We start from the raw sequence: 26,388 nt of genomic DNA on the forward strand, positions 1-26,388 counted from the left end.
TTCATAGAAGAGCTGGCATTTGAACTAAACTTTTGCAGACTCAACAAGATGAAACCTGAAGAGAATAAGGAAAGAGTGGGGAGAGGACAGATGCAAAGACAAGTGTTAGTGCTTGAATTTGCCCAAGTTTTCAACCAAGCCACCTGACTTAAGGATAGGACTGTTCTTCTGTACATCTCAAAAGAATTCTAAAATTATTTTTAAAAATATTTAGCAAAAGCTTAAGAGAAGGATTCCAATTACACTACAAACACAGTTAGACCTCTAAGAGGCATGGCCTTTCCAAGGCGCTTGGAATGATCTCCATAGACTTGGCAACAAATAAATGCTCCTTATCTTTTTATCTTTGATGTGAGTTTGATAGAAGTAGTATTTTTTTTTAGAAATAGAATTTACCCAGTATTCTATAACAGAGGGAACTTTCTTTTTAGGAACTAAGATCTCAGTTTTACAGATAAGGAAACAGGCTCAAAAAGGTGCATGATTTGATTAAGATCAGACAGCCTGGAGGATAGTGTCAGGACTTCCAGCAAGGTCCTCTGCCTTCAGTTGTCTTCTGGTTTATCTAGGATAAGATACTCTGTGAAAGAATTCATAGTGATTAAGGAATTAAAATGGGTTATACATAAAAGCAAATGTTATTAAGATTATAATTTTTAATATTCAAGATACTTGAGATGTTCTTAATAGCACTTCAGTTTCTCATATTGTAATTATTCCATAAGTATGAAAAGACTAATATATCTGTTCTTCTGATGGAGTTTCTTTGGCTTCATAAATAATCATTATATTGTCATTAATCTTAATATTAGATGTAGAGGGGCTATTTTAAGAAACTTAGTAATAATTGAATCATGATCTGAATTAGAATTGGAAACTTTATTAGCCACTGTTTTATTTGTACTATAGTATTGTTTTAAGACTGATATTAACTTTTATATTTTCAGTACCTTCCATTTTGGCCTGAAAAATTTTCAGGCAAACTTTGTGTGAGAGTGGTGGGCTATGAAGGATCCTCCAAGCCATTCTTTTATAACCAACAGGATAATGGCACTTTATTGAGCTTAGAAGATCTGGTAAGTTTTCCTGTTTTAAAATAAAATGTCTTTGATTTTTAAAGTTTGCTTTAAAATATTTTATTAAGACATGCTATAAAATACACTGATAATTAATTGAAGGTATACTAAAACATCAATATATAATGCTGTACATATATTTGTAAGAGATCAGAGCCAGTGTGCTTTTCAGTAAGAACTTAAGAAAACCAACTTTGTAATATCTATATAAGTGATTGAAATTCTAAATGTACCATGTGCAGTTTAAACCAACACCTCAAACATACTCTTTTCTTTTTCTACAATAGAATGGGGGTATCTTGGTGGATGTAGATACCGCTCCACATTCAACTGTCATAAGCTTTTCTGATTACCATGAGGGATCCGCACCTGCCCTAATAGTAAACCACACACCATGGGACATCCTCACATATAAACAGAGGTATGAAATAAAAGGGTTCTTGGAAAATCTGATTTGCTTTTACTGGTCCACAGTCCCTTCTAGGAAATACTTGGAGCTAGATGTGTTTCACATTCTACATGTTTCCAGATTTTAGAAAGGTAATAGGGATACATGATGTTTATTGCTAATACCCTTAGCAGGTTTTGAGACAGTACTCTATAACCAAACGCATTAGTATTCCTGTAGCAGAAGTTGTGAACCTTCACAGTAAGTGGGATAAATGAAACCGTTAACAGTTTCACATCAGTTCAGATCAAGTTTTGCTGCCACATGACGTTTGACACCAAACTTAGAGAAAAATATTTGGAGTTTTGGAGCTTTTTAAACTTCAGAATTGCACGTAAGGAATTGTGAACCTGTTTAAGTATTATCATTCTTTTGTAGTCTGGTGATGCTCAGTGAACCTCTCCCTGTAAATCTGTATCTAGTTTTTTGGTAGGAATAGTAGAAGATTAAATAAGAGAGCAGAAGATTAAAGAAAGATTAAAGTAGAAGATTAAATAGTGGTGTTGAATGTATTATAGTCCAGGCTGATAGGAATTTTGTCGTTCTTGTCTGTGCTATCATTTGGCTTGGGTAATGCCATTAAATAATGATATAACAGATAGCTTTAAATCCTTAAAATATGTAATATATATTTGCAAAGAATTATTATTATAAATCTTCAAGGCATTATTTTATATGTATATATAAAATATAAAATAATAATATACATTATATATGTATATATATATAAAATAATGCCTTGCAGATTTAACGTATTCATAACTCTCATGGCTTGAGTCTGCTGAGAGATTTAAAAGCATAGATTGGGATTAAACCTTAATTGGGTTACCTTTTGTTTTATTTTAGTTCTCTGGAAAGTCTTTTGTATTATCTAGACCAATACTTCTTAAACTTAAGTATCAATATTCAGATCCCTTAGAAATCTTGTTAAAATGTAGATTCTGATATCGTAGGTTTTAAGTGGGGCCCAGAATTATGCACTTTCCAGCAAGCCTCCAGGTAATGCTAATGCTGCTGGTCCGCAGACCACACTTTGAGTAGCAGTGGTGCATGGACCCAATTTTTTTTCCTCTGAGCTTATTTCTTACGCGTTGCATTTGATTAAAATCTTAAATTTGAGCACCAAGTAAAGTTCTTCTGCTACTAAAAAATTTACTATTGGGACTTCCCTGGTGGTCCAGTGGTTAAGACTCTGTGCTCTCAATGCTGGGGTCCCGGCTTTGATCCCTGGTCAGGGAACTAGATCCCACATGCCGCAACTAAAGATTCCACATGCCGCAACTAAAGATTCCTCATGCCCTAGTGAAGATCCTACACACGGCAATGAAGATCCTGCATGCTACAACTAAGACCAGCACAGCCAAATAAATTTTTTTTAAAAATTAAAAAAAAATTTTACTATTCACAGCCTTTTCTATAGATGAACTCTGATGTAGCAGTCTGTTTACTTTAATGAATTTCATTAGTGTGATCTTGCCTAGATCAGTTCAGAGTATACTGCAACTTCAGAAAGGGCAGTATTCTGTTCCCTCAAGCTTCAAAATCATTAGTTAATTGGACATTTTAGGGTACTTATTTTTAGGCAGAGTTGTGTTTTATTAACAAAGGCAGTTTTATAAGATATTTGCGCCAGTCCTTTCCTCAATAAACCACGGGTCTAGGTGTCTCAAGGCCAGGATATTTTAATCTTCCCTTTGTTGCTTGCATTTCAGTGGGTCACAGGAAGAAATGGTATTACTGCCAAGACAAGTTCGACTCTTTGCCTGGGCAGATCCCACTGGTACCAGAAAACTTATATGGAGTTATGCAGCAAATGCTGGGGAACATGATCTGTTAAAGGTACCATTTGATGTGAATGAGTGCTGTGTGAAGTACCTGAGAACAAAGGAAGTAGACAAGTTAGCTTCACATAGTCATCTTTGTCTTTACTGAACTAAAAATGAATTGAAAGTATTTTCAAAATAAGTTACTTTTTGGCTTTAGATTGCAAAGAGTTCATACCAATATTTTGTCCTAGATCAGTCAAAATACTTTATTTACAGTTTTAAAAAATAGGCCTGTTTCAGCTTGCCTAAGACCAGGAAAGTACTTTTTTATTTACTTTTGTTTTAAAGAAAGGAATTTTGAGCCTAAGTGAAAAACAACTTTATCTTGAACATGTGCGTACCACTGTTAGCTGTGAGAATTTTTAGGCATGTTTTCCCTATCAAAGCCATATGTTTTGTTAATTAAAGGAGTCTGACAATATGCAAATTATCCCATATAAGAAATCTAATAAAATATTTATTGAAACAATATTTAGGTAGCTAAATTAATTCAATATGTTATTTCCTAGACTCTTAGACTTTGGGAAGGGCTTAAGAATTCATCTGCCAGCCTCCCTCTAATATAGGCCTTGCTCTTCCATGAGCACCTAGTTTCTGTAGGAATGTATTCTATCCTGAGAAATTCATACAGTGCCATATTCCATTGTCTGACAATGCCAGTTGTTAGAAAAGCTTTCTTGGTTATTTAAAATAGTAATTGGCCAACAGGGACTGAATTATCCTCTCCTGTATTCCCTCTGAAATACCCATAAAAGAGGTAGACTTACCCACCTTTGAAAAATCAGACTGATAGTTATGAGATTCTTGGAGTGATTTTTGCCATGACAATTTGATGGAGCTCTATTGCCTGCTTATGCTTTACTTTTTACAACAGAAGAACCTTCAAGGTTTATAAGTGGTAGAGAGGAGCTTAAATTCCCTGTTACTCTTAGGTCTCTGGCTCAGAGACATGGTAGCTCAACCAGGGGTCCCTGTACTATGCTGGTGTTATTTTCCTTCTCCTCACATTTCATGCTCCTCAGCAACCACAGCTTCCGGAAAGTGGTATAGAGGCCCTGGAGAGAAAGTGGTAATGCCACCCTGAAGGAGGATATCCAGGTCTGTAAATTAAGGCAAAATCATGAAGAATCCTGGTAATAACGTATTCACGGGATTGTGGTTTTAAATGTTTCTATTCTGTTTGGTGTTAGACAACCAGGCAGTAAGAAAAGTAGATAAGTGTGCCTCAGTCAGCAGGTAATCTGCCAGATTATGAAACTTGAGCTAGAAGCAAGGCAGTTACCCATTTCCTTGTCCCCTGGGTTGATCTGAGAAGGGAATTCCGCTCAGGCCCAGGTGGGAATTCAGAGAAAATCCTTACAGTATTGGAAAGCCCTTTCCTCATTAAGTGTGAATAAACAGAAAAAAAAAAAACCATGGAGTTTATGAAAAAAATAGTTCAAGAGAAAAACGTAACATTATCCTAAAGATTCAGAGGCTGTTTATACTTCTGAAAATTTTTTTACTACAGGAGGACCAGAGAAAAATTTCAGAATGTATGCCTGAGATCCCCAAAGTTATAAAGATATGACAACTATGAAAAAGGAGAAAGATGGTGAAATAAAAGACAACAAAATAAAGTGAAAGGGGAACAGGGAAACAATATATTCTGAACATACTATATTAACACCATTTAATCCTAAATTTTAGGAAATATAGATCAAAGATGATGGGGTTTTTTTGATACCAATTAGTAGAACCAAAATCAGTGATAAAAGAATTCTAAAACAATTAATTGAGAAAATGAAAATAAAGAAAATTTTGCCCTTATAGTAAAAGAAGGAAACCTAAGGAAGTATATAGAAAGTGGCAAATACCTTTTATTGAGTGTATATCGTGTGTTAATGCTTGTCATATAGTATCATTAATTCTTATGATTGGAACTTAGAACTGCTGGTTAGAATTCAAAACCAGGTCTGTCTGACTTCACAGTTCATGGACTTGCCCCACTAAACCATGCTTCCCATCAATTATGCCAGTAAATGAAAATGGTTTAAATTCTCCTATTAAAAGACCACATTCAGATTAAGTTAAAAATTAGTTTCTAACCAAATGCTACTTACATGAGATCTGCTTTAACTGAACTAATACAAAAAGTTGAAAGCAGAAGACATGGTAAAGATTTAACAGACAAACAAAAATAAAAAGGAAAGTTGTTGATTTTAGTTTCTGAGCAACTATAATTCGAAGCAAAAGTCATTAAATAGAATATGATAATGTGACAAAGAAGGCATGATAGCCATAAACCTTCATGCAGTGAATATTGAATCAAAATGTGAAACTTAAAGTGTTGGAAGTCAACTGAAACACAGTTGCCTGAGGATATTTTAACACACCTCATTTAATTTTTAACCGATCAAATAGATGAAAAACAAATGGGATTAGAGAGTATTTGAATGATAACTAAGACTGAACCAAGCTACGTATCAAATTTTGTAGTTTACAAGGAGAGAATTCACCTTCTTAGTAGGTATCTCTGGAACATTTACAAAATTTGATCATGTTAGAGTAAAAAAATTACACAGTCTACTTTGACATATGTTAAAAACAATAGGTAAATTTTAGACAACAACAAATACCAACCATTCCTATTCTTTTGGTAACATCCTTTATTTATTTGGTTTTGGTTTTGGTTTTCCAAGAAAGCATGAAATGAAAAGCACATATTAGGAACTTATACTGCCTGCTGAAACGAACTGTTGTTATATTTATGTTAAGTCCAGAATGAGAGAAAAATCATTATCTAAATCTTTGAAGACACTCACCAAATCAAGCCTCATAGTTTTAAATGCTATATGAGACTGTCAGCCAAGAAGGCTCTTCTTAGTGAAACTTAGTACAAACTGATCACCATAGTTTGACTATTTAACAATGTGATTTATATAAGTATTTGCAGTGTTATAAATTATTAAAACCTAAAAATAAACCAGGTTAGTTTTACCTGAGGTTACTTTTCCAGTAAATTTCTAAACCATTCTGTTCTCCATCTGGGAGACAAGTAAGCATCTTATGGCATTGGTGCCATTGAAGGATACTCTTGTTCCTGCTAAGTGCCCTTTGAGCACTAACGAGGTAACTCAAACTAAGGTTTAAAAAAATTAAGCACTATTAATCTTTGTTACTGTTTGAAAAAATTGGTGAGTATATTTTAAAACAGATTATAACTTTAATTTGTTATTTTGATAATTTTCTGATTTATAGTCATGCTTTCTCAGCACTACAGTTCAACTTTATGTAATAAAAGCTTACTGTTTGTGGTTTTAATATGAAGTCTCTCTTTCCCACAGGATGAATGTGGACAGTTTCCGTATGATGCAAACATCCAGATACACTGGGTATCATTTCTAGATGGGCGCCAGAGAGTTTTGCTTTTCACTGATGATGTTGCCTTGGTTTCCAAAGCACTGCAGGCAGAAGAAATGGAGCAGGCCAATCATGAAATAACTTTTTCTCTCCATAGTCTTGGGCTTTCACTGGTTAACAATGAAAACAAGCAAGAAGTTTCGTATATTGGGATAACCAGGTATGAAAGAAGGAAAAGGTATCAGAAATCTTGAAAAGGCATTGAGTTCGTAATATCACGTTTGATGAGCATAGACAGATACCTGTTCTGAATTTGCTTACTATGCAATTCTTTCAGCAAAACTTACTGAACAACTGTTTTCACTGCTAGTTGAAAAGCCCCTAGGACTGAAAGATGACTAAGGTCATGTCTTTGCCCTTATAATACTCATCAGTTGCTGGGGGAAGAAAGAGGTTTGCTTCTTTCTTTGTTGTTTGTTTGTATTTTTTGGGAATGAATTATAAAAACACCAAGAAAAGCTACAAAGAAGTATGTGCACGTGCAGTGGTGCTGTAGAGGCTGGAGAAACTGGTATGGGTGGGGGATGCCAACAACAAGTCGCATACGCCGGTAGAAAGGATTATTTATAGAGCAGGCAGGCAGTAGTGCACGTGGGTACATAATCTTTATTGGCTACTCATTTAGAACTTTTTAATAATGATGGAGCCAGGTATTTCCTCTGATTGTGCTTATACCTATCTAAGAAAAATATTTGAATTTAACTGTTTTGGTATTTCAATCACACTAACTATGGTAAAAGACTCATTCTTCTTTGGAGACTGTTGGGGGGAATGGTTACCAAGTATAACCAGCATAGGGTCTATCGATAATCATGTGTTTCTTCAGTGAAGTAGAAAATTAAGGAAATAAAGAGATCATGTATGTAATGCTCTTTGTGCAACACCTGACAGATTAAGGGTTCAATAGATGGTATTATACATACCATTAATGTAATATTAGTACATTTATGTATGTATGACTGATATATTCTCTTGGCTGTATGTTTCATTATTGTAGAGTATTTTGAACTAAATATGAAAATCTTTTTTTTTTTTTAGAATTTTATTTATTTATTTATACTGCAGGTTCTTATTAGTCATCCATTTTATACACATCAGTGTATACATGTCAGTCCCAATCGCCCAATTCATCACACCACCACCACCACCACCCCCCACCGCTTTCCCCCCTTGGTGTCCATACATTTGTTCTCTACATCTGTGTCTCTATTTCTGCCCAGCAAACCGGTTCATCTGTACCATTTTTCTAGGTTCCACATATATGCATTAATATACGATATTTGTTTTTCTCTTTCTGACTTACTTCACTCTGTATGACAGTCTCTAGATCCATCCACGTCTCTACAAATGACCAATTTCGTTCCTTTTTATGGCTGAGCAATATTCCATTGTGTATATGTACCACATCTTCTTTATCCATTCCTCTGTCGATGGGCATTTAGGTTGCTTCTATGACCTGGCTATTGTAAATAGTGCTGCAGTGAACATTGGGGTGCATGTGTCTTTTTGAATTATGGTTTTCTCTGGGTATATGCCCAGTAGTGGGATTGCTGGGTCATATGATAATTCTATTTTTAGTTTTTTAAGGAACCTCCATACTGCTCTCCATAGTGGCTGTATCAATTTACATTCCCACCAACAATGCAAGAGGGTTCCCTTTACTCCACACCCTCTCCAACATTTGTTGTTTGTAGATTTTCTGATGATGCCCATTTTAACTGGTGTGAGGTAATACCTCATTGTAGTTTTGATTTGCACTTCTCTAATAATTAGTGATGTTGAGCAGCTTTTCATGTGCTTCTTGGCCATCTGTATGTCTTCTTTGGAGAAATGTCTATTTAGGTCTTCTGTCCATTTTTTGATTGGTCTTCTGCCCATTTTTTGATTTGGTTTGTTTTCTTAATATTGAGCTGCTTGAGCTGTATATATATTTTGGAGATTAATCCTTTGTCCGTTGATTTGTTTGCAAATATTTTCTCCCATTCTGAGGGTTGTCTTTTCGTCTTGTTTGTAGTTTCCTTTGCTTTGCAAAAGCTTTTAAGTTTCATTACGTCCCATTTGTTTTTGTTGTTTTTATTTCCATTACTCTAGGAGGTGGATCAAAAAAGATCTTGCTGTGATTTATGTCAAAGAGTGTTCTTCCTATGTTTTTCTCTAAGGGTTTTATAGTGTCCGGTCTTACCTTTAGGTCTGTAATCCATTTTGAGTTTATTTTTGTGTATGGTGTTAGGGAGTGTTCTAATTTCATTCTTTTACATGTACCTGTCCAGTTTTCCCAGCACCACTTATTGAAGAGACTGTCTTTTCTCCATTGTATATCCTTGCCTCCTTTGTCATAGATTAGTTGACCATAGGTGTGTGGGATTATCTCTGGGCTTTCTATCCTGTTCCATGGATCTATATTTCTGTTTTTGTGCCAGTACCATATTGTCTTGATTACTGTAGCTTTGTAGTGTAGTATGAAGTCAGGGAGTCTGAGTCCTCCAGCTCTGTTTTTTTCCCTCAAGATTGCTTTGGCTATTTGGGGTCTTTTGTGTCTCCATACAAATTTTAAGATTTTTTTGTCTAGTTCTGTAGAAAATGCCATTGGTAATTTGATAGGGATTGCATTGAATCTGTAGATTGCTTTGGGTCGTATAGTCATTTTCACAATATTGATTCTTCCAATCCAAGAACATGGTATATCTCTCCATCTGTTTGTATCGTCTTTAATTTCTTGCATCAGTGTCTTATAGATTCTGAATACAGATCAGATCTTTTGTCTCCCTAGGTAGGTTTATTCCTAGGTATTTTATTCTTTTTGTTGCAGTAGTAAATGGGAGTGTTTTCTTACTTTCTCTTTCAGATTTTTCATTGTTAGTGTATAGGAATGCAAGAGATTTCTGTGCATTAATTTTGTATCCTGCAACTTTACTAAATTCATTGATTAGTTCTAGTAGTTTTCTGGTGGCATCTTTAGGATTATGTATGTAGAGTATCATGTCATCTGCAAACAGTGACAGCTTTACTTCTTCTTTTCCAATTTGTATTCCTTTTATTTCTTTTTCTTCTCTGATTGCTGTGGCTAGGACTTCCAAAACTATGTTGAATAATAGTGGGGAGAGTGGACATCCTTGTCTTGTTCCTGGTCTTAGAGGAAATGCTTTCAGTTTTTCACAATTGAGAATGATGTTTGCTGTGGGTTTGTCGTATATGGCCTTTATTATGTTGAGGGAGGTTCCCTCTATGCCCACTTTCTGGAGAGTTTTTATCATAAATGGGTGTTGAATTTTGTCAAAAGCTTTTTCTGCATCTACTGAGATGATCATACGGTTTTTCTTCTTCAATTTGTTAATATGGTGTATCACATTGATTGATTTGCGTATATTGAAGAATCCTTGCATCCCTGGGATAATCCCACTTGATCATGGTGTATGATCCTTTAAATGTGTTGTTGGATTCTGTTTGCTAGTATTTTGTTGAGAATTTTTGCATCTATATTCGTCAGTGATATTGGTCTGTAATTTTCTTTTTTTGTAGTATCTTTGTCTGGTTTTGGTATCAGGGTTATGGTGGCCTCATAGAATGAGTTTGGGAGTGTTCTTTCCTCTGCAGTTTTTTGGAAGAGTTTGGGAAGGATGGGTGTTAGCTCTTCTCTTAATGTTTGATAGAATTCACCTGTGAAGCCATCTGGTCCTGGATTTTTGTTTGTTGGAAGATTTTTAAGCACAGTTTCAATTTCATTACTTGTGATTGGTCTGTTCATATTTTCTATTTCTTCCTGGTTCAGTCTTGGAAGTTTATACCTTTCTAAAAATTTGACCATTTTTTCCAGGTTGTCCATTTTATTGGCATAGAGTTGCTTGTAGTAGTCTCTTAGGATGCTTTGTATTTCTGCGGTATCTGTTGTAACTTCTCCTTTTTCATTTCTAATTTTATTGATTTGAGTCCTCTCCCTCTTTCTCTTGATGAGTCTGGCTAATGGTTTATAAATTTTGTTTATCTTCTCACAGAACCAGCTTTTAGTTATATTGATCTTTGCTATTGTTTTCTTTGTTTCTGTTTCATTTATTTCTGCTCTGATCTTTATGATTTCTTTCCTTCTACTAACTTTGGGTTTTGTTTGTTCTTCTTTCTCTAGTTCCTTTAGGTTTAAGGTTAGATTGTTTATTTGAGATTTTTCTTGTTTCTTGAGGTAGGATTGTATTGCTATAAACTTCCCTCTTAGAACTTCTTTTGCTGCATCCCATAGGTTTTGGATTGTCATGCTTTCATTGTAATTTGTCTCTAGGTATTTTTTGATTTCCTCTTTGATTTCTTCAGTGATCTCATGGTTATTTAGTAATGTATTGTTTAGCCTCCATGTGTTTGTGTTTTTTACATTTTTTTCCCCCGTAATTGATTTTTAATCTCATAGCATTGTGGCTGGAAAAGATGTTTGATATGATTTCAATTTTCTTAAATTTACTGAGGCTTGATTTGTGACCCAAGATGTGATCTATCCGGGAGAATGTTCCATGTGCACTTGAGAAGAAAGTGTAATCTGCTGTTTTTGGATGGAATGTCCTATAAATATCAATTAAATATCTGGTGTATTGTGTCTTTTAAAGCTTGTGTTTCCTTACTAATATTTTGTTTGGATGATCTGTCTGTTGGTGTAAGTGAGGTGTTAAATTCCCCAACAATTATTGTGTTACTGTCGATTTCCTCTTTTAGAGCTGTTAGCAGTTGCCTTATGTATTGAAGTGCTCCTATGTTAGGTGCATATATATTTATAATTGTTATATCTTCTTCTTGGATTGATCCCTTGATCATTATGTAGTGTCCTTCCTTTTCTCTTGTAACATTCTTTATTTTAAAGTCTATTTTATCTGATATGAGTATTGCTACTCCAGCTTTCTTTTGATTTCCATTTGTGTGGAGTATCTTTTTCCACCCCCTCACTTTCAGTCTGTATGTGTCCCTAGGTCTGAAGTGGGTCTCTTGTAGACAGCATATATATGGGCCTTGTTTTTGTATCCATTCAGCGAGCCTGTGTCTTTTGGTTGGAGCATTTAAGCCATTCACGTTTCAGATAATTATATGTATGTTCCTATTATCATTTTCTTAATTGTTATGGGTTTGTTTTTGTAGGTCCTTTTCTTCTCTTGGGCTTCCCACTTAGAGACGTTCCTTTAGCATTTGTTGTAGAGCTGGTTTGGTGGTGCTGAATTCTCTTAGCTTTTGCTAGTCTGTAAAGCTTTTGATTTCTCCATCAAATCTGAATGAAATCCTTTCTGGGTAAAGTAATCTTGGTTGTAGGTTCTTCCCTTTCATCACTTTAAATATATCATGCCACTCCCTTCTGGCTTGTAGAGTTTCTGCTGAGAAATCAGATCTTAACCTTATGGGAGTTCCCTTGTATGTTATTTGTTGTTTTTCCCTTGTTGCTTCCAATAATTTTTCTTTGTCTTTAATTTTTATCAGTTTGATTACTATGTATCTCAGCGTGTTTCTTCTTGGGTTTATCCTGCCTGGGACTCTCTGTGCTTCCTGGACTTGGGTGGCTATTTCCTTTCCCATGTTAGGGAATTTTTCGACTGTAACCTCTTCAGATATTTTCTCGGGTCCTTTCTCTTTCTCTTCTCCTTCTGGGACCCCTATAATGCAAATGTTAGTGCATTTAATGTTGTCCCAGAGGTCTCTTTGGCTGTCTTCACTTCTTTTCATTCTTCTTTCTTTATTCTGTTCTCCGGCAGGGAGTTCCACCATTCTGTGTTCCAGGTCACTTATCTGTTCTTCTGCCTCAGTTATTCTGCTATTGATTCCTTCTAGTGTATTTTTCATTTCAGTTATTGTATTGTTCATCACTGTTTGTTTGTTCTTTGATTCTTCTAGGTGTTTGTTCTTTAACTCTTCTAGGTCTTTGTTAAACATTTCTTGCATCTTCTCAATCTTTGCCTGCATTCTTTTTCCGAGGTCCTGGGTCATCTTCACTATCATTATTCTGAATTCTTTTTCGGGAAGGTTTCCTATTTCCACTTCATTTAGTTGTTTTTCTGGGGTTTTATCTTGTTCCTTCATCTGGTATATAGCCCTCTGCCTTTTCATCTTGTCTATCTTTCTGTGAATGTGGTTTTTGTTCCAGAGGCTGCAGGATTGTAGTTCGAAAATCTTTTTGAAATTATATAAATCCGGTTTTCTCCACTCTCTTGTTCTTTGATATAACTTATTTTTCCTCTAATATTATATATGCTAGTGTATTTTGTTAGATTGACCTTTATTTATAAGGACATTTTAAAATTTCATCTAAAAGAACTTGATTACCTTTTTCTGACACACTACACATTCAGTACACATTCAGTAGGATGTGTACTGAGGAAAATGAGTTACATAATTTTTTAAAAAATAGACTTTTAAAAAAACAGTTTTAGGTTTACAAAATAATTGAATGTAAAAAGTACAGAGTTCCTATTTTATCCCTTCTCCCCACCCATCACCCCAGTTTCACCTGTTATCAACATCTTGAAATAGTGTGGTACATTTGTTGCTATTGATGAACTAATACTGATACATTATTATTTTCTAAAGTCTGTTGTTTATATTGTTTGCATTTGCTCTTTGTGTTGTAAATTCTAAGGATTTTGATAAATGTATATGTATCCACCATTACAGGATCATATAGTATAATTTCACTACTCTAAAAAATCACCTATGCCCCACCTATTCATTCCTCCCTCCCTCCCCTTGAACACCTGAAAACCACTGATCTTTTTACTGTCTCCAAAGTTTTGCCTTTTCTGGAATATCTTATCATTGGAATCGTACATGTAACCTTTTCAAATTGACTTCTTCCATTTAGTAATATCCTTTTAAGGTTAATTATGTCTTTTTGTGACCTGATAGATGATTCTTTTTTTTTAATCACTGAGTAATGTGGCATGTGTGGATGTAACACAGTTTATTTACAGTTTATTTATCCATTTACCTAGTGAAGGACTTCTTGGTTGCTTCCAAGTGAAGGACTTCTTGGTTGCTTCCAAGTTTTGGTAGTTATGAATATTCATGTGCTGGATTTTTGTGTGGACATGAGATTTTGCCTCATTTGGGTAAATATCAAGGAACATGACTGCTGAATCATATGGTAAGAGTATGTTTAGATTTGTGAGAAACTGCCAAATTGTCTTCCGAAGAAGCTGCACCATTTGGAGTCCTGCCAGGAATGAATGAGAGTTCCTGTTGCTCCACATCCTTGCCAGCGTTTGGTGTTGTCATTGTGCGGATTTTGGCTAGTCTAATAGGTCTGTAGTGATATCTCGTTTTAATTTGACTAATTACATATGATGTTGAACACCTAATTACATATGATGTTGAGCACCTTTTCATATGCTTATTTGTCATTTGAACATCTTCTGTGATGAGGTTCAGATCTTTTGCCCAATTTAAAATTTTTTGTTATTGTTGAGTTTTAAGAGTTTTTGTATTTTTTGGGTATCAGTCTTTTATCAGATATGTGTTTTACAAATATTTTCTCCCAGCCTGTGGCTTGTCTTTTCATTCTTTTAACAGTCTTTTTCTCAGAGCAGAAATTTTCAGTTTCATTGAAGTCCCACATCTATTTTTCTTTCATGGATTGTGTTTTTGGTGTCATATCTTAAAATTCATTGCCAAACCTGAAGTCACTTAGACTTTCTCCTATGTTATCTTCTAGGAATTTTATAGTTTTGGGTTTGATATTTAGGTCATCCATTTTGAGGGGTTGTTTGTGAAATATGTAAGCTCTTTGTCTATGTCTAGATTCACTTTTTTGGCATGTGAATGTCCAGTTCTATTACCATTTGTTGAAAAGACTGTTCTTTCTCCTCTGAATTGCTTTTGCTCCTTTTCGAAAATCAGTTGACTGTTTGTTTGTGTCTGTTACTGGGCTCTCAGTTCTGTTCTCTTGATCTGTTTGTCTGTTCTTTCATCAATATCACACTGTCTTGATTTTTCTAGTTTTATAGTAATCTTGAAGTCAGGTAGTGTCAGTCCTTCAACTTTTTTCTTCTCCTTTCATATTGTGTTGGCTATTTTGAGTCTTTGCCTTTCCATATAAACTTTAGAATCAGTTTGTCAACATCCACAAAATAATTAGCTGGAATTTTGATTGGGATTGCATTGAATCTATAGATCAACTTGGGAAGAACTGATATCTTGACAATACTGAATCTTCATATCCATGTACATGGATATTTTGATTTATTTAGATCTTTGATCTCTTTCATCAGACTCCTATGGTTTTTCCTCATGTAGATCTTATACAGATTTGTTAGATTTTATTATACCTGCGTATTTCATTTCTTTGGTACTAATGTAAACATTATCGTGTTTTTAATTTCACGTTCCAATTGTTTATTGCTAGTATATAAGAAAGTATTTGACTTTTTTACGTTAACCTTGTATCTTGAAACTTACTAGTTGCAGGAGTTTTTTGGTTAATTCTCTGGGATTTTCTACATAGACATTTGTGTCATCTAAGAACAAAGTCATCAGTTCTTTATGTCTTTCTTCTCGATCTGTGTACCTTTTATTTCACTTTCTTGTCTTATTACATTATCTAGGATTTCCTGTACAATGTTAACTAGGACTGGTGGGAGTGGACATCCTTGCTTTGTTCCTGATCTTAGCGAGAAAATATCTAGTTTCTCACTGTTAGGTATGGTGTTAACTGTAGGTATTTTGTAGATGTTCTTTATCAAGTTGAAGAAGTTCCCCTCTCTTCCTAGTTTGTGGAAGCTTTATCATGTTGAATTTATATAATTTATAGTAGGTAGTTTATTCATTACCTTCATTGACTGGTGTCCCTTAAGCACGTTATGTAGTGAGGACATTGTTAACACTATCATGACTATTATCAACAAGTTATGTAAATTAATGCATTATGGAGTTATGTTTTATCTTCATGCAAACATTCTCCAATCAGGGATCTGCAAAGTATGGCCTAAGAGCCAAATCTAGTCTGCTGCATGTTTTTGTATAGCCCTTGATCTAATAGTGATTTTTTTACATTTTTAAATGATTGAAAAATCAAAAGAACAATAATATTTTGTAACACATGAAAAGTATATGAAATTCAGAGTTTGTTGCCTATAAGTAAAGTTTTATTAGAAAACAGCCTTGCTTATTCTTTTGCATGTCTGTGACTGCTTTTGTACTGCTGCTCAGTGCATAACAAATGACAGTGATGTAGTTATAACTTGAGAATGTTTGAGTGCCACACATATAGCTCTACTGCAACTTTTATTTATTTTTTATTTTTAATGCATACTCATCACGTCAAAATAAGAAAAGTGGACTTTGAATGTCTCTCCTATAGGACACAGTTATCAAATGAAATGGCAAAGCATTATTTTATTATGTAATGACACTGTGTGTAGTTAAAGAATATAATATATATTGACATTTGCAAACTAGGTATGCATCAGAATATATCCAACTCACAGGAAAGCAACGGCCAGAAAAATTAGAAAATTTAAGACAAAATATCTCATCACAGAAGAATTTCTTTATAAGATTAAAAAAACAAAACAAAAATGAAGCCGCAACCAAAGTTAGTTTCGGAGTGACCCATTTGTTAAGCCATGCAGAGAAAGCCTTTTACCTATGGTGGATTAATTGAATCGTGTCTGATTGTAGCAACTAAAGAAATGTGTCCAGAGCATATAAACTTAGGAGCATTAGCCTTTTGGTGAGAACAGTTGCTTGAAGAATTGAGGACATTTGGAGCAACATCAGTAGTTAATTAGAAAACAGGCAAATAATTTTGAGTGGTTTTCCTTGGCTCTTCATGAGTGAATAGATGTTACCAATACGCTCAGTTGCATATTTGAGAAGCCAGTACTGAGTTTGAAAGTGAATGAAGAGTTAGCCTCTATAAATAGTCAACATAGAACAATACAGGTGAGAATATTTTCAAACAAGTTGAAGTAATACTAATTCAGTACATGAAGTGGAATCTTCGAAGATATATTACAACTAATGATGAGAAAATAATGTGTGAAACACAAGAAGACACAGTTGGACAAATTCACAAAGCTTGTGAAAATGTCGTGTTGAATGTGTATAGTTTCATTATGTTGTTTGTCAGCAGGTACTTTGTAGAAAATATTTGAATTGATCATTTGTTATCAAACCAGTAGTGCCCAATAAGGAACTTCATTCACTCTTGTGGACTTAACCATCATTAGTTCAGCGAATTTTTGTCAGAACTAGAAGCCGAATGTCCTTACTTAACACACAGCAATTCGACTGTGTAACGGTAATACTTTTCATTGTACTTTTTTTGAGTTCCTGGTCAAGATTAAAATTTTTCTAAATGAAAAGAACCACCCTCAGCCACTATTATTGAACACTGAATGGCTTTGGAAGTTAGCTTTTGCTGCAGAATTGATAGCAAATTAAACCTAAAAGCAGAAAGTAAAACAGCAAAGTCATTTTGATGACGACTAACATTTGAATCGCAAATAATGTTAGTCTATTTTATATATTTCCTCTGCTGTCCAAAGTTAAAACAAGAAGTGAGGTCTCCAGCCCCACACAAGTTTGGAGTTGGTGGATATATTCTATGACCTACAACTATAGTTCCAACAACATGTTTTCCAACCCCAGTGCAAGTACAAAGAAAATTTCCACATTTCAAAATTCATTTAACTATTAATGAAAGAGCTTCTACCTAACCTTCAATCGGATGTGATTGATTTGTAATGTATTGACATGCTAAAAGGCAACAATCAAGAGAAGAATCTAATAGGGTAGGAAACAGAATTTAAAGTTAGATCTAGAATTTTTCTAATATAGAATAGAATTTTACAAATGTATTACAAGCAATACATATGCTTAGTTAAACTAATATTCTCTTAGATTGAGATCAGTATTTGACAGTATCTCTCTGCGCAAAAGGACATTTTTAAAGATGCTCATTACAGACCAACATTAACAGATGAACATTTGCAATAGAATTTGGTAATAGGGAACACTAACTTTGAGCCCTAATTAAGTGAAAAGTTGTCACCCCCACAAAAGAAGTAAAAAAATTTTTTTGTAACTATGTATGGTAATGGATGTTAACTGTTACTGTGGTGATAGTTTTACAGTATATACAAATATCAAATCATTTTGTTGTACATCTGAAACTAAATACTGTTATATGTCAACTATATCTCAATAAAAAGGAAGGGAGGAAGGGAGGGAGAAAGCGTTTTTCTCACTAATAGACTTGTTTTTAAAAATTGTATCCGATTGTTATTTTTACATTTTGAATTTCATCAATTAAAAAATGTGTGGAAGTGTTTTTCCTCTCTTGTTATTTAAGTACCTACATAATAACTTTGATTTTGTCTCAGCTCACAAAGCCTAAAATATCCCCATATGAAAAAAGTTTGCTAGTCCCTTAGCTCATTGATGTCAACGTGTGATAGAAAAAGATTTTCCCCTGCCTCTTTTCCTTATGCACTTTTATAACACAGATATATTTTGGTATTTTAAAAAAATCTCATGTATAAATGTGATTTTCATAGGTGGTTGACAGTTGCAACAATTTGGAGTTGAATGACAATTCCACAACCTAAATATGTATTTAATTTAATTAATTTTCTTTGTGAATTATTTTAGTTCTGGTGTTGTTTGGGAGATGAAACCAAAACAGAAATGGAAGCCGTTTAGTCAAAAGCGGATAATTTTATTGGAAAAGTCCTATAAGAAATATCTAGAATCAAGAGACCTTGGCTGGATTAAACTAGATGATAATTTTGAGGTATACCAAAATTGTTTTGTTTCTTATATATGTATTTTGTTGCTTCTGGTGGTAGTAAATAAAATTTCACTATCCACATAAAAATGTGTATGCAGAAACTAATGTATTTGTAGGATTGGCATGACTAATAAAATTTATTAGTACGTTTTAAATTAAAATACATTGTTGAATCATATAGTATGAAACATTATCTAAATATGTTTCTTATCTGCATTTTTATAATTTCTTCTGTTTGCAAAGCAGATAGTTTCATGTAACTTGTTTTTAGGAAGATTATGGAGAAATTAAGATTACTTATTGAAAGTTTTCCTGTTCTGAATGATACCAATATATATTGCTAAATAAAGGCTGTGCAAAATTGTATATATCAGTGATGAAAACCCTATAGAAAACTTGCTCAATTAAATTCATTAAATGTGAATGATTGTAGGACATGAGTAGATGTCCACAGATAGATGTGTACTCTACATAGGCCCCTACACTGTTGAAACTGAAAGTCACTTTTGCTCCAAGAAGACCCCAGAAGCTTGACTGCAGGTTCAGTCATACAATTTGGGTTACTCTTTGTCTTTAATGGTTGAGTTTGCATTGTCACCAGATATGCTCCCCAACCCCGCCCCCATCCCTGTAAGTGTTGGTCATGCTCAAATGAAAAAACACTCTACAATTAGTGTCAGACGTAAATAAGCTATTAACTATTCCTTGTTTAACTTTGTTAAAACAAAGTTTAAGTGTTATCTAGAATTATCCATTACAATTAAGGTTTTTAAAATTTAAAAAGCATGGCTTATTTTCTTTAAGTATCATTTATATAGTTGAAAAGTTCTCCAATTGTTTTCTTGTTTTCCTATAACCTTGGTAGAAAAGTGATGATTCTGCTTCCAGTATCTCAACTGTAGATCATCTTAAGGTAGATCTTTTGATGAGACCAAGAGATTAAGATATTTTTCCTTTTCAGTTTGTGAGTGAGTGGATATTTACAATGGGCTTCACTGCTCATACCAGTTTATCACAAACACATGTACTTTGTTTCCAGGTAAATTTTGGCAAAGACCCAATGGAAATGCGCCTCCCTGTTCGGTGCCCTATAAAGCGAGATTTTTTATCAGGAATTCAGGTTGAATTTAAGCAGTCTCCTCACCAAAGAAGTTTAAGGGCCAGATTGTATTGGCTTCAGGTAACATTATCATCTATTCAGTAGATATATCTAATCAGTTTGGGAATCTTGGGTCTGAATTTTTTTTTTTTAAACAAGATTTTATCATGCATCATAATTGGTATCTTTCTTTTTGTTTATATGTTTATTCTCCTTCTTCCACATATCCTGTAGATTCACCATCTAAGGCTAAATGACCGTTGAGACTTTAATTTGACCAGTTAGCCTGCCAGAGTGTTTTCTTACACTGAAATTGTTACTTTTAATATTCCTTTGTATTTGTCATGGGATCCCAAAATCGGATTTTCTTTTGTCCTTCTATATGGGAATGAGCAGGGCTTTATTGGAGGCTGTTTTTGTCTGCTTGTTTGCTTGCTCCCTTCCTCTCTCTCTCCATCTCTTGCTTTTAACTACCGATTACTACTATTTAGGACGTTTTAATTTTTTTCTTAATACCTAACCTCTAATTTCATATCTGGTCTCTACTTACATTTTTATTTAAATAATAGATAGATGAAATCTCACATGATCCATAGATACAAATATTTCCATTAATGGTGTTCATGCTGCACAATTTTAATGCAATTATGAGGATGTTTATATATTCCTTTATGTAAAAGCTTGCCCTTGGTGAGATTTATATGAACTTTAGATTTAAAGTGAAACTTTTAATAGCAGCACATATACATACAGATACTTATTTATGATGTAATTAGTGGCATCGTCTATAATATTGTCTCTGAAACAAAAGTTTAAATTTAAATTATTTCAAGTCCTGCTGAATCAGTTTTCTTTCTTTTTTTTTTTGTCAGGTTGATAGTCAGTTACCAGGTACAGTGTTCCCTGTTGTATTTCATCCTGTGGCCCCTCCAAAATCTATTGCTTTGGATTCAGGTAAAAAAAAATTAAATTGAGATATACCCTATATATAAAAGTTGAGTAGACATTATTTTGACCTACTATAAAGCTTGATTGCCTTTTTCCTGTTTTCTTTCTTCCTTTTAGAGCCCAAACCTTTCATTGATGTGAGTGTCATCACAAGATTTAATGAGTACAGTAAAGTCTTACAGTTCAAGTAAGTAAAGATTCCCTTATTTATCTAAAGGAATTTAAAATGAGAATCTACTTTGAAAATAAATTTTACTCTTTTGAAAGTGACTTCTATATAAAAATTATTATCCACCTGAACATATCAATCTACTTTTGGTCAAGTGATTTTCTATATTGAAACTTATTTTAATAATATATATTTTAAAGTAAAATTCCTTCAACCACTTTCTCTCCTTTGTAACTTCCATTAGAATATAAAATAGTCAGTGAAATATAAATGATAAGTGTGTTTGTGAAGTGTGTTCTTTAAAGTAATTCCTGTGGACTTTAAAAATTAAGTAATACATGCTACATCATCTTTGCTTTTGTCTCTTCTATATCATGATAAATATGGAATTTGGAACTTTAAATGCTAAGTGTTAATACAGCAGTATTACCTCTAGTGAAACCTTCACTATAATGAAAAAAAAAAATTCTCAGTCTAAGTAGACTTTGATCTTAACATAACACTTTTTTTAGAGATCAAGGAACAAGATCTCGCTGTGGTTTTTGGCCAAAATCAAAGTTTTAACATGGAAAATTACAAGGTTTGATAGAAAGCCTTTTTCATCTTTAAAAAAACCTTTTCTACTTAAAATTTTTTTTTTCCTTAGGTATTTTATGGTTCTCATTCAGGAAATGGCCTTAAAAGTTGATCAGGGGTTTCTAGGAGCTATTACTGCACTGTTTACCCCAACAGCTGACCCTGAAGCCGAAAGAAAATGGGTAATAATTTTTATTTCTTGGGAAAATTTTAAAGTAAAAAAATTAAATCAACCATTCTTTGCACTAATTGTAGTAGGAAAAAAAATTAAAATAGAAATTCTTGATTAATTTTTTTCAGACAGAGTTAATCCAGGAAGACTCTGATGCTATAAACACAGAATTAGTGGAGACCTCAGTGACTGATACGTCCATTCTTAGTTTCTTTGAACATTTCCATATTTCTCCTATTAAGGTTTGTTATAATTACTATTTTGAAAATTTGACAGTATTGTAGAACTTTTAAAGGATCTGTGTACAAATGTGGGTTTTAATTTGTTGCACCAAGTATTTGGTGGGAATTTTGTTTGATTAATTGAAATAATTAAGACAGTTCTCTGACATATGTACAACCATAATTCCCACAGAGAAACCACCAGAGCATGCTTTCTAGTCTTGAATTAATAACCCCTTTCTTCAAGGAAAAAGCTGACAAAAGCATTTCTTAATTAAGCGAAGAAGTGCTCACCAATGTTTAATGTTTTGGTTGCACTTTGTAACTACTGTCACTGTCTGAATAGAAAGCTATAATGGGTTTCCTAACCAGAATGTGAAAACGCTGAAGTAAGTATTATACTGTTGGTGCGGTGTTTTTCACCCTTCCAAAATTTGATTGTAACTAAGAGAGTGGAAAATTGGATACCTTTCACTTGCCTGATTTTGTACTTTATGAACCCATTTCCTTATCTCCTTTTGTTATTCTTTTTAGCTTTTATAGGGGAAGGTGACTGCTTAGAGAATTCACAAATGCTGTCAACCATGAAGCTCTAAACTTGTGTAATGGGCCAGATTTACAATTAAGTAACTCTTTTAAAATATTGATGATCCTTTACAGTCTCCAAAACTGTTTATAGCACATTATTTTTAGTTGCATTCACCAGTCCATTCAGCTAAATGAATAGATTTATAAAATGCAATTATTATTTTAAATTGATACATTAGTTTGGTGTTATCAGACATATGCATAGTGTTAGGTTTAAAATTGATATTGTTTTATGTGGTATTATGCATAACTTCTTTTCCATTATTAAATGAAAATCAGTTCTTTATGAGATTGAGCAGTACCTTCAACAAATTATTTACTGAAGGCCTGCTATCAAAGTTGCTGTGGAAGGTGTAAAATGACTTTATGGAGTTTATAATCTAGGGGGTATTAAAGATTGATGACTTACCTATACGTATTTTTAGGCGCACTGGGAATTGTGCCATGAAGTTGAATAATTAAGATCATGAACCATGGTCATTTTCTTATTCCATGGTGACTTTGCCCTGGAAAAAGCTGGATCTCTTTTCACCTAAGATTACCTTTCCTGGATCCCAGCAGTCTGTGACTCTGAAGATGGGCAAAAGTCCACATCAGAGAAAAAAACTCAACAACCAGGCTTTCTTGGCTTTACCCTAAGTCCCCTCTGTTGAGCTCTGTGTTGATGAGGGAAAATGCCTAGAGAATGGCAGAATGAGAAGGGAGAGTTATCTGCTTTACTTACACATGTTGAATTACCTTACGCCTGTGTCTTCTGGTACTGTTGCCTTCTGGCACTGTTGCACTAATAATGATGCAGTGCAAAGTAGAAGAAGCTAAATGGGAATGTGAAAATCTCATGGTTAAGTACTGAGTTGAAGGATCTGTGGAAGCTGAAAAACTTATTACTCTTTAAAAAATTTGTTTAGAACTTGCTAATTGTTGCCATAATTGTCATGTTCTTGTTACTTGTTATTATTGTATGATTATACCACAGTTGTTATTGTTAGTTGTTACCATAAGTTGTTTATCTTATTGGATTAAAATAAATGATTGGCCATTATTTCAAGTGTTAGACTACTTGTGGGCCAGTTGACACACTTTTCTCCTTAAAATGATGATGCTATTTTTGCAAAGTGTTTTGGTCTCCTCCATATAAACACAATGGTATTTATAGGCTTTGAATAAAATTATAGTTCAATTTTTGGGACAGACTGATTTGTATTTTATCAAAAGGTAAATATGAGAATCAGAGCTGTTCAGTGTAATTTACTGAGTAACAAATAGTAGTTTTCTTTAGGACTCTAATTGAAAGATACAACATTTGTTTGTATCTGGATGATCTGGCTTCTATGTATGTAAATATTTTTGTTTTTAGTTTCATTTATTGAACATTATTTTTCTTTTAGTTGCACTTGAGCTTGTCTTTGGGTTCTGGCAATGAAGGGTCAGACCAAGAAAACCAGGAAATGATTCCAATTCATTCTGTCAATCTGCTGTTGAAAAGCATAGGTGCTACTCTGACTGATGTGGATGACCTTATATTCAAGTAAGAGTTATGTTAAAGTGTATTGGGGAGGTTTTTATATCAGGATGATGTTTCTGGATATTAATTCTCTCCATTTGTGCTAGAATGTTAGCTTAGAAAAATGATAATTCTTACTACTTATTCTTTTTATTTATTTATTTATTTATTTATGGCTGTGTTGGGTCTTCGTTTCTGTGCGAGGGCTTTCTCTAGTTGCAGCAAGTGGGGGCCACTCTTCATCGCGGTGCGCGGGCCTCTCACTATCGCGGCCTCTCTTGTTGCGGAGCACAGGCTCCAGACACGCAGGCTCAGTAATTGTGGCTCACGGACCTAGTCGCTCCGCGGCATGTGGGATCTTCCCAGACCAGGGCCCGAACCCGTGTCCCCTGTACTGGCAGGGAGATTCTCAACCACTGCGCCACCAGGGAAGCCCCTCTTACTACTTATTCTTGAATAATTTGGTCCCTTTCTAATTATGCCCTTTAGGTATACTTATTTTACTCATAAAGATAAGGTAAAGAGTCTGATATCTTCTGCAGTTATCAGTATCTAGATAATACATGAATATAGTATAAACATTGAATTAGTTTAGTAGTATATTATAAATTGACCATGTTTTAAAAGGAATTATATTTAGAAATATATAGCAACAGGATTAGATTTCAGTATAATTATATGGCAAAGTATAGATAATAGCTCCTTGCTACATTTAATATAAGAATATTTGTGTGTGCCAGATACATATAAATTCAATGAATGTTTATTGAATTGAATATTCAACAGTGGTACTGGAGAAAAAAATTCATTAATATTATTTTCACCTCACTTGTACACTATCAAATTTCATAGGAACTGAAGGCTTAAACATAAAATTCAAATAGAAAAACAAAGACTAAGGAAAAATAGAAGTTAATTTCTATCAAATCTCTGAATAAAAGGAAACCTTTCTATGTTTAAAAGCAATGGAAAAAATCCCAATGGAAAAATACAAAATTGATTTGACTACATAAAAATTAAACTCTTACAACAAAATCAATGAAAACACTTAAAAAACAAAGGACTGGAAAAATATGACAAGTATAACAAAAGATAATAATCTTAATTTTTAACCTAAAAGTTCCAATGCCATAGGTGCCAGAGGACAATGTGAGATAATTCACAAAAGGGAAGATACAGTGGCTAATAGATATTAGAAATGGTTAGCTTTATTATTTATCAAAGAATATATGCAAATTAAAACAAGTTATCAAAGCTTTCAAAATATTAGAAATCCTAGTACTAGAGAGGGGTGGATCTAAGAAATGGGCACTTTTTTTTTTTTTTTTTACTATTTATATCAGTGGAAAGGGCCTTAAATGTTTTTGTAGTCTTTCACTCATTAATTATTTTGGGCGGGAATTCGGTCCAAAAATAATCTTGAAATGCAACCAAAGTTATATTCAAGATACACATAGCAACATTAATTATTATGTCAAAATTTAAAAATGTCTGACCGTGGAAGAATCGTTTGTTATGACACGTTCACATGATGGAATGCTATGCATTATTAAAAATGGTTACATAGGATTTTGAAAACACAGAAGAATATTTATCCACAATGCTGAGTGTAAAAATGCATACAGAGTGTTTTAATATTTTTCAGTTGCACAGAAAAGAAAGAATTCAAAGTGGAAAATGAGAAGAAGAAAAAACTTTTAAAAAAATCCACTGTGTGGTGGGATTATGGTCAACTTTTTTAAACCTTTTTACTCTTTATGTGTTTATGAAAGATTTGCATGAGAATGCACTATTTTTATAGTAGTTTTGTTATCCTAATATTTAAGATCTCAAACAAATTATATGTACAAACCTAATTGTGAATTAGCAATGATTATCATTGAAATTTTAAGTCTCTTATTTTTTCAAAAAATAATCTTAGTACTTTTGACACTTTCTCCTCCCAGACTTGCTTATTATGAAATTCGATATCAGTTTTACAACAGAGATCAGCTCATGTGGAGTGTTGTCAGACATTACAGTGAACAGGTAATTTCCTATCATAGTAACTCATAAGGAATATACTTCATAAAATATCAAAACAAAACATTCGTATGTGATTGTACAGTGTGTGACGTTTACCTAATTTACTGCAGTTCTCAGTCTCATTACTTAGTAGTTTTCTTGAATGATTAATTTCTATTTCTTTAGTTTTTCCCCACCCCCGTGTAAACTTTTTTTAAAAGTTTCCCTTAGTGTTTTTTCCCTTTGCAATTGTACATTTACCACTTTGGGAAAGAATAGTAACATAGGAGTCAATACATTTTATTCCTTCAATGACTATAGTTTCTAAGCATAGTCTAGTAGAATTGCGAGGAAGCCAGGTTCCTCCCTTTGCCTGTTACTCCATGGTTCGAGTTCTATGCACAGACACATAGTAGTTGTTTTGGGGCACTAGGGTTCCATTGCTATACTGTGGAACTCCAGGGTGACATTCCTCTTTCCTTCCTCTGCTGGCAGGTCCTTTCTCTTATGGTGTATAGACATTATGTTTTTTACATGTTCAAATAAGGATATTTTTTTCTTTTTTTTTTTTTTTTGTTTTTAACCCATCTAGTTCATAGAAATAGTGAT

General features: G+C 33.7%; 1 protein-coding gene across 1 annotated transcript in view; it reads left to right on the plus strand.

The window, feature by feature from the left end:
- The window catches only part of VPS13C (vacuolar protein sorting 13 homolog C), a 181,271-nt gene that overhangs the window by 137,697 nt on the left and 17,186 nt on the right, over positions 1 to 26,388 (plus strand). Inside the window, exons 62-73 of the mRNA XM_061180247.1 lie at positions 948 to 1,076; positions 1,364 to 1,497; positions 3,237 to 3,363; positions 6,677 to 6,912; positions 18,360 to 18,501; positions 19,538 to 19,678; positions 20,470 to 20,551; positions 20,663 to 20,732; positions 21,361 to 21,472; positions 21,591 to 21,704; positions 23,660 to 23,799; positions 25,722 to 25,803. Of these exons, the coding sequence (XP_061036230.1) occupies positions 948 to 1,076; positions 1,364 to 1,497; positions 3,237 to 3,363; positions 6,677 to 6,912; positions 18,360 to 18,501; positions 19,538 to 19,678; positions 20,470 to 20,551; positions 20,663 to 20,732; positions 21,361 to 21,472; positions 21,591 to 21,704; positions 23,660 to 23,799; positions 25,722 to 25,803 (1,509 nt within the window). The remainder of the gene's footprint in view (positions 1 to 947; positions 1,077 to 1,363; positions 1,498 to 3,236; positions 3,364 to 6,676; positions 6,913 to 18,359; positions 18,502 to 19,537; positions 19,679 to 20,469; positions 20,552 to 20,662; positions 20,733 to 21,360; positions 21,473 to 21,590; positions 21,705 to 23,659; positions 23,800 to 25,721; positions 25,804 to 26,388) is intronic.

This window comes from Eubalaena glacialis, chromosome 2 (genome assembly GCF_028564815.1).
Source record: "Eubalaena glacialis isolate mEubGla1 chromosome 2, mEubGla1.1.hap2.+ XY, whole genome shotgun sequence".
Classification (NCBI taxonomy): Eukaryota; Metazoa; Chordata; class Mammalia; order Artiodactyla; family Balaenidae; genus Eubalaena; species Eubalaena glacialis.